The sequence below is a fragment of the Cynara cardunculus genome (genome assembly GCF_001531365.2).
Source record: "Cynara cardunculus var. scolymus isolate 2C chromosome LG 3, CcrdV1, whole genome shotgun sequence".
NCBI classification, from domain to species: Eukaryota; Viridiplantae; Streptophyta; class Magnoliopsida; order Asterales; family Asteraceae; genus Cynara; species Cynara cardunculus.
The window spans coordinates 4,095,201-4,113,622 of record NC_037530.1 but is presented as its reverse complement, the minus strand read 5'-3'; the positions used below and the strand labels follow the sequence as shown (position 1 = coordinate 4,113,622).

Here is an 18,422-nt window from a genome sequence, read left to right as displayed (position 1 = left end):
CAATTAACCTCATTAACAAAAGTTTGATCATTTTAATAATACCAACATGGTTTCTCAAAATCTATTAAGAAGTTAAAACATAGTTTTTAGGCTGTTTAGTTGATCTTAGAGGATTCTAGTCATCCGACACAACATGTTTATTATCGGCAACGGTTACAGTCTCTTTTCCAAAGTTAGACTAATTGATCTTTAATTGAAAAAAGAATAGCTTATATAATTGCATTTTGATACTTTTTTTAAGACAAGAAAAAGGGTATTTGCGTTTCGGTTTGGGCGGTTTAATCTCTCAGACCACAAACCAAACCGTAATAACGGTTTATAAAATTTTTAAACCGAACGATTTGACATCGAGTGTCCAGACCGGTCGGTTTAGGCGGTTTGGGCCTTTAATGGACTTGAACATATTGATTTTGGAATTGAAAATTTTGAAGGAAAGAGTTGAATCACTTGGTTGATATTTTGACGATGTGCACCGAAATCAAATCATGAATTAGGAAAGATCGATAGATTGATAGAGTTCTTGAGGAATTTCAAAATTTGGAGACCATCAATATCAAATGTGTCGATATGTTTACTGGTTTATGGATTTTTAGGTGTAGATTCATTTAATTTTGATTATGTTAGATGTTAGACTTTATATTGGGCTTAAGAATATATTTGGCTCATAGCCCATAAGTTAAAAAAGTTGGGCTTGCTAATACTAAAATATATGTATGTATTTATGTATGTATTGTATGTATTTGACGTTCGATTTGGTCAAACCGCCTTCCAGATCGTGGACCGGATCGGACTGTCTGGTTTTGCTATTTTCTAACTCAATATTATTTATTATTCAACCTAATTTTAACCGATTATTCGAGTATTTAAATGTTTATAATTTTATATCTTAGATATCAAAATTAAAGTTTTGAAAGTATGTTATGTAAAATATGTTTAAAAAATTAAAGCTATATTACAATCTAAAGGGTAGTTCATAGAGGAAGCTTCTTTATTCCCTGCTCCTTCGACAAAAACCTCACTCTTGTTCACCTGCAACGATCGCGGAGCTTAACAATGGCGGAACCAAAGACCAAATACGATCGTCAGCTCAGGTATTGTTAATCGTTCTTCAATCATACTCTCTCTCATTTTTCCTTATGTACCTGTTCCTTTTTCTCTATCGCTTATACACAATCTGATTAGCCCTAGCCTTATGTCGATATTACTGTAATTCAACTTAATTTTGTGCGAGGAATTCACCTGGTGGTTCGATTAGTTTGTAATAATGCTTATGTGAAGTGTTATGAGTTCTAAATTTTTTGATACTGGGAAATCTAATCACTATGTGGGTTCAGATTGTGTAACTTTTGCGGTAACAAACTGCTAAGAGTTGCCCGTTGAAACTTTATTGCTACAGAAGCATAGAAATCTTATACTTGTGTTTGAATTGGTGTGTGTATGATTTAAGTTGGCATGGCATTCTTAGCAAAACTGGATATGGCTAATATGACAACTATAACTTCTCCCTCTGTATCATAGCTAATCAAATTTTGACTCTGAGGATCAAATGGGTTATTATTTTACTTCTACATTGACAAAGTTCTTCTTTTTTTTGGTTTGGGGGGGGGGGGGTGGATATTGGGAGAAATTGGTGACTATGTTATTCAATTCATAAGTTAGGATATGAAAAAGTTAAAGGAAAATGTCAGTTTCTATCTGGATTGCTTTAGGTTTCAATTTGAATCTTGTAAAAAGAAAATGAATTCTAGTTACTGGATGGATGGAGTATTATTGAAGGAGCAAATTTAGGTTAATGGGTTTAAGCATATTATAAATTTTAAATCAAACTATGTCGATTGCTGCTTTTCCAATAACAAAAATAACCATTGGTACCAGAGCAATGTTTCTCTTAAGCAAAAGCGTCAAAGGAAAATAACAAAGGCAAAAAGAACATGTTTGAAATGTGTAAATGGTTTTCTCATCTAATTTTTTTATTATAGCCTGTTCAAGATTTTTGTTTCTAGAAAATGAAAATGAGAATGAAATGGAGAGTAAGAAAAGTACTACTTAAGTATCCAGTTGTTTACCAACCTCTTTAATTGCTTACATTTTTCAAAATGGTAACTTTATAGGACAATTATTTTTATTTACTTTAACCAGCTCATTCATCAGCATCTCTGAAATTGAGCAATTTGACTACAAAATTAAATCAAGAACTGCTGTAGTGAAAGATCCAGGTTTTTCATCAATATGTTCTTGTGGCATTTATCTGTTTCTTTAATTACGTTCGTTTGCGAAGCAGGGGTTATCACCTGCGAGAATGGGATTTCAGATTAGATTAGAGCGTGTCTTCTATTGTTTGATCACTTTATCTAATTTCTTTATGATTGAAGCTAAAAGTGAAATTTGCAATGTTAATACAGGATCTGGGGTGAGCAAGGGCAGACTGCACTTGAGAAAGCTAGTATATGCTTGCTTAATTGTGGCCCTACAGGCTCTGAAACTCTAAAAAATCTTGTTCTTGGTGGTATTGGAAGTATTACCGTTGTTGACGGTTCTAAAGTCGAAAATGGAGACCTCGGAAATAATTTTATGGGTATGTTTCAGCTGTATTGGATTTTCTTTCCTCTGACAACTTTTCGAGGGTGATTTTTTCTTAGGTTTTAATGTTAATCATTTCAATCTTAACATGTCATATTCACAGTTAGCGAGTCGAGTCTTGGACAGCCAAAGGCAAAATGTGTCTGCGCTTTTCTCCAGGAACTAAATGATGCTGTTAAAGCTAAATTTATTGAAGAGCATCCAGTGACATTAATTGAGACAAACCCTTCATTTTTTTCTCAGTTTACCTTGGTTGTAGCCACACAGGTAATCATTCATGGGTCAGTTTACTTTACCAACTGCAGTTTAAATGACTTAACAGTCAGCACAGAGGCTGTATGACGTCTTATGAACTATCATTATCATCCCTAGTTTGTATAATCAATATTCTAATGTACATTATGCCTACAAGGAAAAATGAAAGATGAGGCATGGCAGATAGTGTTGATTTATTAATTTCAATGACCAAAGTCATGTTTGTGATTTTTATCGTCAATATTGCATTGGATTGGAAAAGCTATGGAATAAACAATAAAAGTTAAACAGCTATTCTTGCTATGTTCCGAGAGCCATGTCATAAGCCAATTAGAACAGCTCATTTCCTCTGCCTCTGCTTTGCTCAGGGAATTGTTTCGCTTCTTATTGTAGTGAATCCTTTCATTAAGAAGTGTGGTTTTGAAGGCAAAATTAAGTTGGCCATCTTCACATCCTTTATGTCAGCTGTACATCCTTTAGTTTCATTTTAATCTGGTAGAAGTGCATCATTTATAATGAGCCTGACCTTAGCTTATTATGTATGGAAGTGGCTTGAACTCAAGAATGCTAGATTTGTAATTGCATGTATATGGATTGTCGATGGTTATTATCTGTTGGATAGTAATTCCTTGGTGGCTATGAACATACTTGGGTATGATCTTGCTAAGCTTTACCTGTAATAGCCTGAATTTCATCTGGCTTACTGACTTGCACCATCTCGATGTAAAGCAACAGTGACGTCAAACAACTAAATTTTACCCCAAAGTAGCTGGAGTAGGATAAAAGGAAAATCAAGAGAAATTATTTAGTTTGGTGAAGCTGGATTGAATTTGAAACTACGTGGTATCCCGTATTTCTTGGCTCCCTTGCTAATCAAGACAATGTTGATAACTTACTGAATAATACTTGTAAATGCATTCATTTTTTTCCCATAGGAACTTTTTAGCAAGTGCCATGGTTTTCAAGTCAAATTTTTTCTTGGATTGATTAACTGGCATCGATTCAGCTACATTGGTATCTTATGCTTAATGGGGTTTTGAATGTTTTGGATCCATGACCCCCAACAACAATTTTATCTTTCCTTATCTGTGGATTCTAAAATTCAGCTGGTGGAAGATTCTATGGTGAAACTGGACCGCATTTGTCGTGATGCAAACGTTATGTTAATATTTGCACGCTCATATGGCCTCAGTGGGTTTGTTCGAATCAGTGTGAAGGTAGGTGTGACTTTTATCTTGAATATTCACCTCATTATTTCAGTCCATCACAGAATGATTCTTAAGATAAAAACTTAAATGCATATCACAAACTTTTTGCCACATGCATTCTCAAGAATTACATTATCGTAATATAACTTTACAATTGGCATTCACGTCATTGATGGTTACAAGATCTATCAGTTATCGGTCAAAATGGGCACGAATATGAAATAGGAATAATTGAACTTCTGTTCCACTAATTGAGAAAATGAATCATCATTACACTAAATACTAAGGCAAATTTTGTTGCATTTTGATCTTATAAAAACCAATCATTGTAGTTGTGTTGCATAGCCTCATTATCAATACAAGTGAACTGTTGGACTTTGTCACACAATGGCTGAAATCTTGCTCTCCATTCTGTCACAGGAACATGCAGTGATAGAGTCAAAGCCTGATCATTTTCTGGATGATCTCCGATTAAATAATCCATGGCCTGAACTTAAAGAGTTAGTGTTATCTAAATGAAAGTAATTTTGTTAGTTTGTGCTGGATTGACCGAGTAGTTTTCACATATCAGATATTGAATTTTATGTCACTCATAGGTTCACCGAGAATATCGACTTAGATACATCTGATCCTGTGGCCCATAAACACACCCCATACATTTTAATTCTTGTCAAGATGGCAAAGGAGTGGGCTAAAGGTCATAGTGGAAGGCTGCCGTCAACCAGGGAAGAGAAAAGAGAATTCAAGGTTTACACTCGATTACCCTGCAGTTTTTTTCTTATGAACCTGTATCTTGGTATCTAAGGCGGATGCTTCGGATCTTGTAGGAACTAATAAAATCCAAAATGATAGCATTGGATGAAGACAATTATAAAGAAGCTATTGAGGCATCATTCAAAGTTTTTGCTTCTCGAGGAATCAGTAAGTAGATGAAATTATCATAGCAGAGCCTTCTACTAAAGGGGTTTTAGATGCATGTGGTGGATATTATCATTTTGAATCAAGTATCTTATGCAGGGTAGTAAGTTAGAGTACCCTGTTTGAAACATGTAGAAAGCTTATGTTCTCCACTGTTTGACTCCTGTTATCATTTTGAATCAAGTCTAGTTTTTTTTTTTCTCATTCTGCAACTAGGAGTATAAGGATATTTTATATCTCTTGATGCAATATGAGTTTTGTATAGGTTGAACTAATATTTGATCATCATAATGCATGATGGAATCATATGAAATTAAAGGTACAACGCCCCTCTATCATTTGAACTCTAGGTCGACATTGTTTTTAGTAAAACCAACTTCGTAGATACACCTTGAAATTACATTGTTGATTTACATGACATAAAAGTCTCCCAAGATACACTCTATCATGCATATCACGTTTTATGTTCTGTTAATGGGTTCTAAATTTACGTTGACGATGAACAAGTTTTCAGGTTTGCATGTAGAAGAGAATCGTCAATGTGCCATAGTTGATACAAAGTTTGGTAGATGAAATAGTGGGGACTCATAATGATAATATTAACAACGCTCATCTTTTTAAACTCCAGGTTCAAATTTGACACGAATACTTGATGATACCTGCTCTGAAGTCGAGTCCAGTTCATCAGATTTTTGGGTGATGGTGGCAGCATTGAAGGTAGTTCAACTCATTTTATGTTTCAGAAGAAAGTTTGCCTCCAGATCAACAAAATCATTTGCTTTGGCTTTATACTGAGGCACTCGTTCTGCGATTAAAGTGAACTTCCATTAATTTTTTGAAATAAAACTTGTCAGTTCCTGTATTTTCTTTTTCTATACTTGAATTAGCCTCCAAGTAGGTTACCATGCTGTATGGATTGATATAATAAACAAATCTTTATGTTTGCCAATGCAGACCGTAACATGTGTTTGGATCTGTGGTCACCATTCCCCAAGTCAATATGCATTGCCGTTAGACTAATTTCTAGTTCTGTTTGTGTTTTCATGGATACTAATTGCTGGTTCTTCAAAGTTCCTTTTTTTTTCTGAACATTATTTCTGCACATCGCCCTCCGGTTTTTTGGGCTTTCTACTAGATTTTTGTTATCAATGGTTGGAGTATCGCAAGAATTGCCACAAGGAGTGGCACCAATCTCAATTTTGTAGTCCAAATTTATCTTCTTCTTGTTTCCAACTCTTTATGTAGCATTGCCACCATGAAGAAAGTCTATGTTGGATGAAAATATACCTTTCTCTTCATTCTTACAAAGATGTACATCTCTGTCTATCTTTCTTAATTGCAGGAGTTCATTGCTAATGAAGGTGGTGGTGAAGCCCCTCTTGAGGGTTCAATACCAGATATGACATCCTCTACCGAGTGAGTGAGCAATGCATTCTTCGACCTTGTGCTGTTATTTTTACCTCGTAATGTGTGTATGTGTATTGGATGCTGTAACAAGAATGCATCTCGGCTATTTCTATTCTAGGTTATATGTAAATCTGCAGAAACTCTATCAGGCTAAGGCTGAGGCTGACATTCTTGTGGTTGAGCAACGAGTTAGAGATATCCTGAAAAAAATCGGTAGAGATCCATATAGCATCTCCAAGGCAGTCATAAAAAGCTTCTGTAAGAATGCAAGAAAACTCACAGTAAGTTCCATGAACTTGAATGGTATATATGAGCGCTTTCATTTACTGTATATCTGACCGAATATCTCACATACCAGCTATCTCATATCTGTTATATTATTTATGTATCTTGTTTGGTATTAGCCAATTCAATATTCAAATGTTCCATTTGAATTTTGAACTTCATTACTAGAACATCTACTGCCTTTCTCCGTTCTGTGATATCCTTCCCATGCTGGTCAAATATTACTTGGTTGAAAAAGGGTACAAATAAGTGATATTAATAATAGAAATTAAATTCTTGAGAAAATCTGTAGTAAACAAATTAAAGGTTGAAGTCGAACCTGTAAAACAATTATGCTTATTGTTAACGACGTTGAACTAAAATTTGTTAATTTCATAGCATATAGATGCAAATTCCTATTCTTTAGTCTAAAATGGATTTTTTCAGGTCGAAATACTGAAACTGGATATATTTGAATGAGGGGACCATGTATGCTTAGTTTTGAACTATATGACTTGAATAGTGATCTCATAATCTTTTATAGCACAGGGACACGGGATAATCTGACTCTGGTATGAGCATGCTGGATCCATGATCATTGTAGAAACTTGGCCTCTACTGTGGAATAATGACATTGGCTAAATTTTTTGCCTACTTTTGAATCATCTTGTATGTAATTGTCACTTCATTTTCTAGGTATGCAGATATAAGCTCATTGAGGAAGAGTTCAATTCTCCAATTTTACCGGAGATGCAAAAATATTTGACTGATGAGGAATACAGGTATCATTGTCTGTTTACCATTTTCGGAATAACCAGGTGTCCTTGAATATTAATATGATAGATACAGTGAATAGTCTAGTTTATTATATTATGGAAAAAAATAAAAGAAAAAGGACACTGCTTTGCCGAAAAAAGTGATGCATGCTCTTCAAAGTCGATAAAGTGAAAGAATTCACTAACAAGAAAAGGTTTGGTTTTAATACTTTTTGAGGAATTGAGGGATAAAAAATTTACAAGTTCTAAGTAAGGAGATAGATTAAAGGAATTGTGTGAGTGCAATTTTTTTCTTGTCCTGGGATATTCTCAAGGTGCCAAACAGGAACGGGAATTTGGGAATTTCTCTTCAGTAATGTACAAAAATGGCAAAATGGTACATCATTGATTTTGGTAAACGGGAATGCTAATGCATTAGGGGAGTTGATAAATGGATGATTTGCCCCTATCAATTTTTTCCTATTATATTGTATTACATTTAGATATAGTAATAGTGTATCTTGAGTTTAAGCCTTTTTTTGACATTGATGGTTGTAAAATATTTAATGATTTATGTACTACTTTGTCTGCATATATGTTTTTTAGGGTATGACCTCTTACAGGAGTTCTTGGCGACGCAGAAATAAGGTAGCAGACTATGTGTAGGGACTTGTAACTAGCGTCGACGGGAGGAGAGGAGATTAGAGAGAGAGAGAGAAGGTGTGACAGGGGAGGGTTAGGAAGTCAAAAGATAGCTTTTGAGAACCTTAAGATAGAGGGATGTTTAGCTTATAGAGTTATCGTTCTATTTCTATTGTTTCCTATGTTTTTTGTACTTGCTTGTGTAGCATTCTTTTTACCTTTTTTACTGGTTTTTAGTCTTGGATATTCTTGTCAAAAACTCTTTCCGAACTTACGGTTGGACAAAGTTCCTTACTTCTTTTCAATTGCTTCCAGCTTTTTTTTGAGAAATGAAGCACTCAGGCTTTTTCTAAATTCTTTTTGCAAAACCTTTTCACAAGCTGCGGTCTTCACGAAAACAACCGCTCTACTCTTTAGGATAGAGGTCAGGTCTGTGTACATCCCACCCCCATACTCTACTTCAAAGTGGGACTTACCAGGTGTGTTCGGTTTGGTTTTTGTCTTCATATATGTTTTCTTTTTATTTTTAAAAATGATATTTGTTTTGAAATACAATTACGTCATCTTATAGAAGTTCTGTTTTTAGCTAAAAGAATGTAAAGAATGGAACAAAAAGACAAGAAAATGATTCTTCAATATCAGTAAATTCAACCATTTACATATTAACCAATGGAATGGCCACCACCGATAAAAAGGAGAGCTTGTGGGTTCAGTAATTACTCCACATATATCTAGATGTGTAATTTACTTTCGACGTTTTTTTTTTCTAATATCCCATGGGGTGTCATGGAAATCGATCCAGTTCCATTGACCTTGTTTTGGAGGTTGTAGTCTGCTTTCACCTCTGCCTTATAAGAGTTGGCTTTGGTATTGTAAATGGCAATCTGCTTTTTGGTATTCTTTCTGATAGTTATTTGTTCTTGTCAATGCCAGCGTTGCTGTGGGATTCTATATTTTGCTTCGAGCTGTTGATCGATTCTCAGCAAACTATAATACTTTCCCTGGGCAGTTTGATGGGTAACACTTTAATGTCACTACCAAATACGTAAACACATCTGCTATTCTCTTTTAACTCTTATTAGTGTTCTGTAGTGCAATGGATGAGGATATTTCCAGATTAAAAACTACAGCGGTTAGCCTTCTCAGTGATTTGGGCTGCAACGGCTCCACCTTGACAGAAGACCTTATTAATGAGATGTGTCGTTATGGTGCTGCTGAGCTCCATGCAGTTGCTGCCTATATCGGTGGAGTTGCATCACAGGAAGTGATCAAGGTTTGAGTGCTTATCTTTTCCTTACTCACTTGCCGTGTCCCATAAAAATTGTCACCAACACCATCTTAGGATATCTCATAGTAATTGAAATGTTCTAATTTGGCAAATGTTCAAAGTTACAATTATTGAATTTTATCATTACAACTTGTCAGTGTCAATGATTATGGTCAACTAAATCGTCGTATTTTTGTCAATGTTGAAGGGCATTTAAGGCATATGACTAATAGTCAAAACAATTTCATAAAATATGTGTTTGGTCTAGTATTGCAATTTTCATGGGATGAAGGGAGTATTCCTTATTTGCCCATTAGTTTATGATCAGAAGTTAAAGATGAGATTGGCCTTGGTTTACAACATTCTTGATATTTTGTATTACCAAAGTGTACTTTAGACATTTTCCTGGTAGTCTCGGACTAATGATAAATACTACACGCCCAAACATTGGACTTTTATGGTGGGAGTATAATAAAATAGACATCATTTTTGGTCAAGTTACCTTGTTGACTTGTGAGTTGTGGTGGTTGAACTTTAGTTCTGCTGTTTGAATGTGATTTAACTTTTAACTGTTGTGTTTTGCTGCAGCTTATCACGAGACAATTTGTTCCTATGAGGGGAACTTTCATTTTCAATGGCATTGATCATAAGTCCCAGCTATTGTCCTTATAATCTTCGAAACACCAGGTTAGCACCTTATTTCTCCTTTGGGTATGACTTTTATTCTATCCCTAGTGCTCCTTTGGTAACTTTTTAGCCTAAATTACTTTCTTGCCCTTGTCATCAATCAATAATATCGATTTCAAGTCCACACGATTCCTCTATCTTGTCATTATTAAAGGGTATTTAGAACATTTCTCCTAAACTATGTATTTGGTCAAACGTTGTAACGTTCTTGGAACGAGTATAAAAACTAGAAGGTTACTAAATTTTCTGAGAACCATATGAAGAGATAAAGAACATCTAAAAAGTGTGCTTTTTCATATGGTATAATTATATAATCATATGAGATTTGAAGGGACTGTTGATAATATACACCTTTTTACATATCTTTTATAATGATTTAGTGGAAATTGTCGTATCAATTTAAAGGTGTAGAAAATTAGTTGGCAAGACCTCAAAAGTAAAACCTTTTCCTTTTGGAGCAGAGAGAGAGAGAGAGGGAGCATAATATAACACATGATTATGATATTTTTATATGTATCTCAGAATGCAGGGTTTGAAGTTCCATTAATAGACTTCCTGTGGGATTGTATCTTTTGACATGATGATATACGGTCACATACGACTTCAGGGTCTTTGTAACTATGCCGTGAATTCCAAAGGTTTCATTGAGACGACGACCCTGACAAGTCGTTTGCTAATATTCGAGATTTTAATTTAGGAAGAGAGTGGTAATTAGAGGATGTTGATCAAACCGTAAATCCTCAATTTGGTCCAAAATCTTGGCATGTATTCCCCTGAATGTTATGTGTCCTTTGAGATGAAGTATGTTTGAACCAATACATTGGTGGATGGTAATTACCAACCAAACCTTAGAGGAATCATGCTATATTCACTTGTACCTTATGCATAGTTTGGAGAAAAAAGGTTTGTCATGAATCCTATTACTTTGATCTCCTTTTTGTTCACACAATTGCACAAGTTAGGGTCTTCACGGTACCGTTTACGTAGTGGTCAGGTTTGCTTAACCCTGCCCCCTCCTGGCGTCTAGGGGCCTTATTTTCAAGTGGGATTTTCTGGGTCCGTTTTGGTTTTGTCTGGTTCATCTTTCTTTACGCCTTTCTTTCGGCATGGTCTCTCATTTGGCAGGCTAGAAATAGTGGTCTTTCGAGTTCCAATCAAATGGGTCTTGTTTTTATGCATTCGGAATGCCAATTTCGGGGGACTATTGTTACTTGGTCGAGCTCAATGGTTCGAATCTCTTTCCATTTAACAAGCGTTTATTGATTGATTGAAGTATTTTCGTTTTGAGTTTTGATTGGTTCAATTAAATGGTAATCAAATGAAAATAATAGAAGGTATTTGATTATGAGGATATACAACTTTTATGGATGAAGTTTGTGGGTACTGGTCTGTAAGCATATCTTTTAATTTTGAAATGCGACTTTGGTTAGAAAGTAGCCCACAATGTTTAAGTCTTGGTCCTGACCTAACAAAGTAAAATTTTATATAAAAATATTGAATCACATAATGTTAAATTTTCAATATATTTTAATATATATATATATATATATATATGTATATATATATGTATATATATATATATATATATATATATGTATGTATGTGAATGATTGTGTAAGAATTAAAGTTAAGGTGATAAGTGTAAAAAAAGATCTGGACTTTTGATCACCTTTAATCTAAAATTAACCCACGAATCATGCTTGATACGGAGATTGATCTGGTGCATCTAATTCTAATGTACATCTGAGGGTGGAGATCACCTTCTCACTGGAACCTAACTATATATATATATATATATATATATATATATAGTTATAGGCAAAGGTCGTGTGAGAAAGAGAATTAAAGTGAAACGTATAAGAGAAGATCTGGATTCTTGATCACCTTTAATCTCAAACTAACCCACGAATCGTGTTTGATACGAGGATTGACCCAATGCATCTAATTCTAATATGAATCCGATGGTGGAGATCCCTTGTTATGTTTCTTATCTTAACTTTCATTCTCATCGAAACTCAACCTATAATATAGCAATCTTGTCAACAAAAATGCTCTCCATCCATCATTATAATGAAAATAACAAATAAGCAATATTTCAATCAACTATTTACATTTTAAAAATATAGCTTTTTCGAAGAAATAAAATATTCATATGAACTGAAAAACTAAATTTGTATTAATTGTACCATAATTTTTTGAAATAGTCGGGTTTTTTTATCAACAGGTTCAATAAAATACAATCACATAGTAAACAGTAATGTAATCGGAAAATCTATAAAATCAAAATTTATAATTTTCAAAAACAGAAGTCTATCTTTATCAACCCATAACTTGACCATTCAGGTAAATTCTGAATTCAATTTGATTATTCGTTCATATTATTAAACATTTGAATCATAAATTAGTTTTTCATGTTTCATCAATCAAATCGATTCTTTTTCTAAACAGTTCCGAATCCTTTATTCACACCCAATTTGTCATCAGACCTGCCTCCCTCTTTAACCAAATCGATTCTTAGATTTTGTTCATAAGATTAAGAAAAAAGAATTACTTTTGTATGAAAATTTTATATTTTTGTATTTGTTTCTCTCTCTTAGGAACTATTAGAAAAGAGAGATTTTCCATCACTTAAATACTGAATAAAATATTAGTTTATTAATTAATTAATATAATATATATTATATATTGTAGTAAAAGTAAACTTTTTGGCCATAATGATGGCTCAATAATTGAAACATTTGTGCATGTCTTATGTACTCCCAATTCTCCATATTATTATCTCATTCCCCACTCAATTTTTTTTTGGTTAATAAATAATATCCTTATTTTTTTGGCTAATTAATAATTATTTCTTTATTTTTATGTTAACTCCATTTTGTTTTATTTAATCCCACTCAATTATTTGAATCCATAAATCTAATCAATTTTGGTGTACTCATATCCTTTAGTTTAATCACTATTTGAATATTTGATGTCATTTTAGTTTTTTTAAATAATTTTTTCGAGCAAAAATTCAATTTTTTTATAAATTAGTTGAAAAATGAGGTATTAGATATTTTATGGTTTGAAGAACTGTAAGACCAGCGAAAACACTAAATTTATATTGTTTTATCATAATAACAGCATTTCTGCTCTCCAAATGGTTAATGCGAAATTGTGACACTTTGATATATTTGATATGTATTTATTAAGGTTAATGTTAAATTATAACACTTCAGTATTTACTGGATATATCAGTGTTACTGGTTTCTCGGTTGCTCAGAAAGTTAGCTGGCCTCTCGTTGTGGTTTAGTTTAGTCTTTCTTTCGGATTTTTTTGCTTTCTTTTTTTCGACTCGGTGACTTGTGTGTAGGTTTTGTTTAGTTTCTTTCTTATTTCTACACTTTGTAGAATTGCACCGGCTTTCTCTCTCTCTCTTGTTCTTTTTCGATCTAATAAGATTGTTTGCATTTCAAAAAAAAAAAAAAAAGATGAGGTTCCGATAAGAATGAAAGTTATGGTGAGAAGGGTAAAAAAAGATCTTCAACCTTGAGTCAATCCTAAGTGAAAATCAACAATGATGAGATGCACCGGGATGCATTGGATCAATTCTAGTATCAAGCGCAATTCATGGGATGAGTATGAGATTAAAAGTGATCAAGAGTCAATATCATTTCTTATGTTTCTCATCATAACTCTTATTCTCACACTATATATAAACCACAGGGACCAAATCCATAAATTGCTGAAAATGTTAACTAAATGTCGAAAATAGTATTTAATACAAAATGGATATTAACAACCTTAAAGATAAAAAAAATATTCCTTCTATTTAAATAAAATATGCATTTTTTTAATTAAAAAGTTAACTTATTTAAATTTATGATTTTTCTTAATTAAAAATTACATTAATTTGTCATCTTCACTTTACAGTAAAATTTATATCTGACTGCGATATTATAAGGTACGTATGTAATTTTCATCTCAAAATAAAATCATAAAATAAATATTAGTGAATTACATTTTTGGTTCTTATGCTTTATTTAAAGTTATAAATTGTGATAAGATAATTACGAAAATCATCATATGATATACGTTTTATTGTGGATTTGATCCATATCGCCTTATAACTTCATTGTAAGACATAGAGTATTTTATAGCTTATTTAGAGGCTTTTCTTAATTGTTTAAGTCTCTCTTGAGATTGCTTATTTGAAACAACTTGTATTTTTCTATAAAAGCACTTATTAACTTATTATAAGTCAAAGAGGTTTAACTTTTTTTAAAACTTCTTATTACCGGTTTGACACCGGTATAAGTTGTTTATCAAAACACTTAAAAATGTTTATTACCGATGTCACACTAGAATAAGTCAATAAGTTGTTTTTATAAGCAATCTCACACAACCCTTAAATTATTGAATATTTAGTGGGGAATTTGATTTAGTTTGTGTCACCATGCTTGAAAGCAACAAGATTTAGTGGATTAGTTGACATGCATGCTTCTCCTTCTTCATAACTTAATTAATTAATTAAAATAAATACTTTTCATTTTTCAATCTAAAAAATATATAATAAAATTTAATTCCAAAGAAAATTTAAGTATTTTGATATTAATTAATAGTAAAGAAAAACTCTTTATATACACCATGATATCCGGTTGGATTTGCTAACGGAAAACAAAGAAATCATGATGATGATGATGACGGTTGGATTAACTATGCTGGTGGAGGTGGCCATTATGATGTATTTTCCACCACTAGCCACCGTCGCCGCTGCTGCAGCATCGTCCTTGTCGTATCCATCTCATCAATTCCTTGCCGTCCAAGAAATCATACACACCACTAAATCAGCTTCCCATGTACCCCATACACAACTATTTGACCATGAAATATTGACCTCCGACGAGTCTCACGACGGCACGAGGTGGAAGCTCAACCTGGTCCACCGTGACAAGCTGTCGGAGAATGATGTCGGTCATAAACGGCGGACGGAAGCTCGGTTGAAAAGGGATGTGAAAAGGGTGGCAATTTTGAATAGGCGAATTGACGGTCATGGCAGTGAGGGCGGTGGGGGCGGGGGGCGGTATGAGGTGGAGGATTTCGGGTCGGAGGTGGTTTCCGGCATGCAACAGGGAAGTGGAGAGTATTTTGTGAGGATAGGGGTTGGGAGTCCGCCCCGTAGTCAATACATGGTGGTTGACTCCGGGAGCGATGTTGTGTGGATACAGTGCTTGCCATGCAAGCAGTGTTACGAACAATCGGACCCGCTTTTTGACCCAGCCAACTCAGCTTCATTTGTGGCTGTGTCTTGCGCGTCTACTGTGTGTCAACACGCAGAGACTGCTGCCGGCTGCCGTGGCCATGGCGGTGGTCGATGGTGCAAGTACGAGGTCACTTATGGTGATGGATCCTACACAAAGGGGACGTTGGCCCTCGAGACACTCACTTTTGGCAATACCTTCATACGCAACGTTGCCATCGGATGTGGTCATAGAAACCAAGGCTTGTTTATTGGAGCCGCTGGATTGCTCGGTATTGGCGGTGGCTCGATGTCATTGGTGAGTCAACTCGGTGGCGAAGCTGGTGGCGCATTTAGTTATTGTCTTGTCAGTCGAGGAACTGGTTCCCCGGGTTCACTGGAGTTCGGGAGAGAATCTCTCCCATCAGACAGTGCAGTTTGGGTCCCGCTGTTGCAAAACTCACGAAACCCTAGCTTCTATTATGTTGGACTTTCGGGTCTCGGGGTGGGTGGGGTTCAGGTAACCATACCGGAACCCATTTTTAAGTTGAGTGATATGGGCCATGGAGGAGTTGTGATGGACACGGGGACCGCCGTCACTAGACTCCCGACCATTGCTTATACCACTTTTCGCGATGCTTTCATAGCACAAACCACGAACCTACCTCGAACTAGACCAGTTTCAATATTTGACACGTGTTACAATCTTAACGGATTTGTGACCGTGCGAGTCCCCACTGTTTCGTTCTATTTCTCTGGAGGACCAGTGTTGACACTTCCTGCTAGCAACTTCCTAATTCCAGTGGATGATATGGGAACATTCTGCTTCGCTTTTGCCCCAACTTCGTCGGGACTTTCCATTATTGGAAATATCCAACAAGAAGGCATCCAGATATCTTTCGATTCCGCAAACGGGGTTATGGGATTCGGCCCCAACGTCTGCTAGACGCTTGAAACGATATAAATCCCCAAACATGTATAATATACCCATATGTCGCTAAATACCGATATTTTGCCACACCTAGCTTGTCGTTAATAGCACCATTGCAAAATAACCGCGTAGTTAGCAGATAATAGTTTATGGCACTTGTGTACGAATGAATCGTAATCGGGTTTGTCTTTTAAATATCGTTGTTACCCATATGGTTTTAATGGCTAGTATTAAAAAGCCAGTTTTTAATCTTTTTGATGGCCTTTTTACATCTAAAGCTTTTTATTGCACTGTAAAATAAAATATAATAGAAATATATATAGACAAATTAAAAAAGCGCTAATGAACGGAATTACTTTTGTATTATGATAAATATTAGAATGGCACTAAGATGAACTATAGTTTTACATTCATTGATAAAAGGCTTCGAACTAAATTTCAAAATAAGATATTTGAAATGCTAAAAAACGGCTCTGTATTTACGATAATTTGATGTGATCCTTTTGGTTTTACACTTTTTATATTAGATATGTTCCTTTACTAAAACACACGATAAAATATCTGAATACGATAAAAAACTTATAGCTTTATTAAAAAGCAGAAATAAATAAATAAATATATATATATATATAGAGAGAGAGAGAGAGAGGGGTGAGTTATTATACAATTCTTTACATTTGTACAACCAATACAATCCAATCTTAATCGTACATTTAATTTGATAAATATGTGATTTCATAATTTTTTTATTGTTTTCTAATATAAAATATTGATCATAATTAATGAATTACATCCATCTTTCATAAATATTCAAATTATAATAAATGAACTCTAATGATTTCCGTAAATATCTCAATTTATTGAGTTGTATTTATTATACAAATATAATGGGTTGAATTTGAAACGAACTTTATATATATATATTAAAAAATTAATGATGTGTATTTGTTTAATTGGTCGGAAAAATCGAAAATAATTTTTTTATTCATTTAAATATTAATAAATTACTGTAATTTGTCACATTTTATAAGAGAAATATGGAATCGATGGGATTTAAGTTGCAATAATAAAAATTAGAAGAAAGCGTGTTTGATGACGTCAAAAACAATATTCTTCCTTGTAATCCAAGAAAAAGTCAAATGAGCGATAACTTTGACTTTCTAAATCTAGAAAGGGCCCGGATCCCAATGCAATTTCCGAGAACCCAAACCCGAACCTGGTTGGCCAAATCCGAACGGCCCAATAACTCGTATTTCTTTCTTTTATTCCTATTTTACCCATCATCATCTATCATATAACCAAACCAAAAAAAGGATATTTTAGACATTTTATACTACAAATAGAAAAAGTTGAAAGAGTCAACGTGCTCCCCAAGTCAAGATTTTGCTATAAATACCCCTACCCCTATTCCCACAACACATCCCTTCACACATTTCCTTCTCTTCTTATTTCGTTGCCTAAAAATGTCGATTGCCACTTCTGCCCTTGCTGAAGCTTATGTGTTGAGAAAGCACCATCAAGAAAAGATGAAGAAGACAACTCCCAATGCACATGGTACAACCAAACAAAGCATGCTCGACAACGATGATCATCCTTCTATGCCCATCGGATGCTTCCCAAATTTCTTCAAAAAGATTCATCCTCAAGCAACTTCTACAACTGTTCCGGTTTCTGATTCTTCTTCACGTCCATCCCAACAGATAAAAATCTGAACGCTTCGCTAAATAAGCAACACATACAGATATTAATCGTGGCTAAAGTCCATCACGTCGATCGAGTTTTAATCGTAAACAATGATGGAAATGCCTATTGTCTTGTAATTGTTTATTTATTTATTTATTTGTTACAGTATATTTTGATGAAATTTGTTCGTTCTTGGGAATAATACAACTCCTTATTAGTACATGTATTTTTCGGATTTTTTCTTAAACGTATTAGAAATATATTTAAATAATCATTACAACAGATAAAATGATGTTTACATTGCTATAAATATATGATAGCCTTAATTAAGATAAGATAAATAATAAAAAGAAGCAAGATAAATGCGTCATTTTATTATTTTGCACTTCCGTCAGTGAATTTTCAAACAAAAACGTTTATTTATTAGTTATATAATTTCCGTTCATTTTAATTAAATTAACCAACATTAAATTTTAGTTTGAGATTGGTGATCAGCAAGAAAGAAAAGAACAGGTTTTTTAGATGACATACTGCCAAAAGAATCTAAAACTGGTAAAATAATTTCAATTTATACTTATTTTTTTTATAAAAATATAACAAAAAAGAC

General features: G+C 34.0%; 2 protein-coding genes across 3 annotated transcripts; both read left to right on the top strand.

Annotated features, from left to right (window-relative positions):
• Positions 1 to 1,014: 1,014 nt before the first annotated feature.
• Positions 1,015 to 11,330, top strand: LOC112509783 (NEDD8-activating enzyme E1 regulatory subunit AXR1-like). Of its 2 annotated transcripts, none has more exons than XM_025114933.1 (15): positions 1,015 to 1,091; positions 2,403 to 2,575; positions 2,684 to 2,847; positions 3,942 to 4,052; positions 4,464 to 4,543; positions 4,640 to 4,790; positions 4,871 to 4,964; positions 5,590 to 5,678; positions 6,304 to 6,377; positions 6,487 to 6,649; positions 7,329 to 7,414; positions 8,963 to 9,046; positions 9,122 to 9,302; positions 9,885 to 9,983; positions 11,109 to 11,330. In XM_025114933.1, the coding sequence occupies exons 1-14, from the start codon at positions 1,054 to 1,056 to the stop codon at positions 9,966 to 9,968; spliced, it is 1,572 nt and encodes a 523-aa protein (XP_024970701.1). In that variant the 5' UTR covers positions 1,015 to 1,053; the 3' UTR covers positions 9,969 to 9,983; positions 11,109 to 11,330. The 2 variants fall into 2 exon arrangements, with proteins under 2 accessions (XP_024970701.1, XP_024970700.1); XM_025114932.1 differs by lacking the exon at positions 11,109 to 11,330 and adding an exon at positions 10,506 to 10,885.
• Positions 11,331 to 14,659: 3,329 nt separating this feature from the next.
• LOC112510113 (protein ASPARTIC PROTEASE IN GUARD CELL 2) lies at positions 14,660 to 16,327 on the top strand. Its single transcript, XM_025115415.1, has one exon. The coding sequence runs from the start codon at positions 14,660 to 14,662 to the stop codon at positions 16,145 to 16,147; it is 1,488 nt and encodes a 495-aa protein (XP_024971183.1). The 3' UTR covers positions 16,148 to 16,327.
• Positions 16,328 to 18,422: the final 2,095 nt, after the last annotated feature.

Excerpts from the sequence above, each read along its gene's own strand:
- LOC112509783 (XM_025114933.1), top strand. The coding sequence starts at position 1,054 with ATGGCGGAACCAAAGACCAAATACGATCGTCAGCTCAG. Across the intron at positions 2,848-3,941 it reads CCTTGGTTGTAGCCACACAG|CTGGTGGAAGATTCTATGGT; the intron begins GTAATCATTCAT and ends TCTAAAATTCAG. Across the intron at positions 7,415-8,962 it reads TTGACTGATGAGGAATACAG|CGTTGCTGTGGGATTCTATA; the intron begins GTATCATTGTCT and ends TGTCAATGCCAG.
- LOC112510113 (XM_025115415.1), top strand. The coding sequence starts at position 14,660 with ATGATGACGGTTGGATTAACTATGCTGGTGGAGGTGGCCATTATGATG.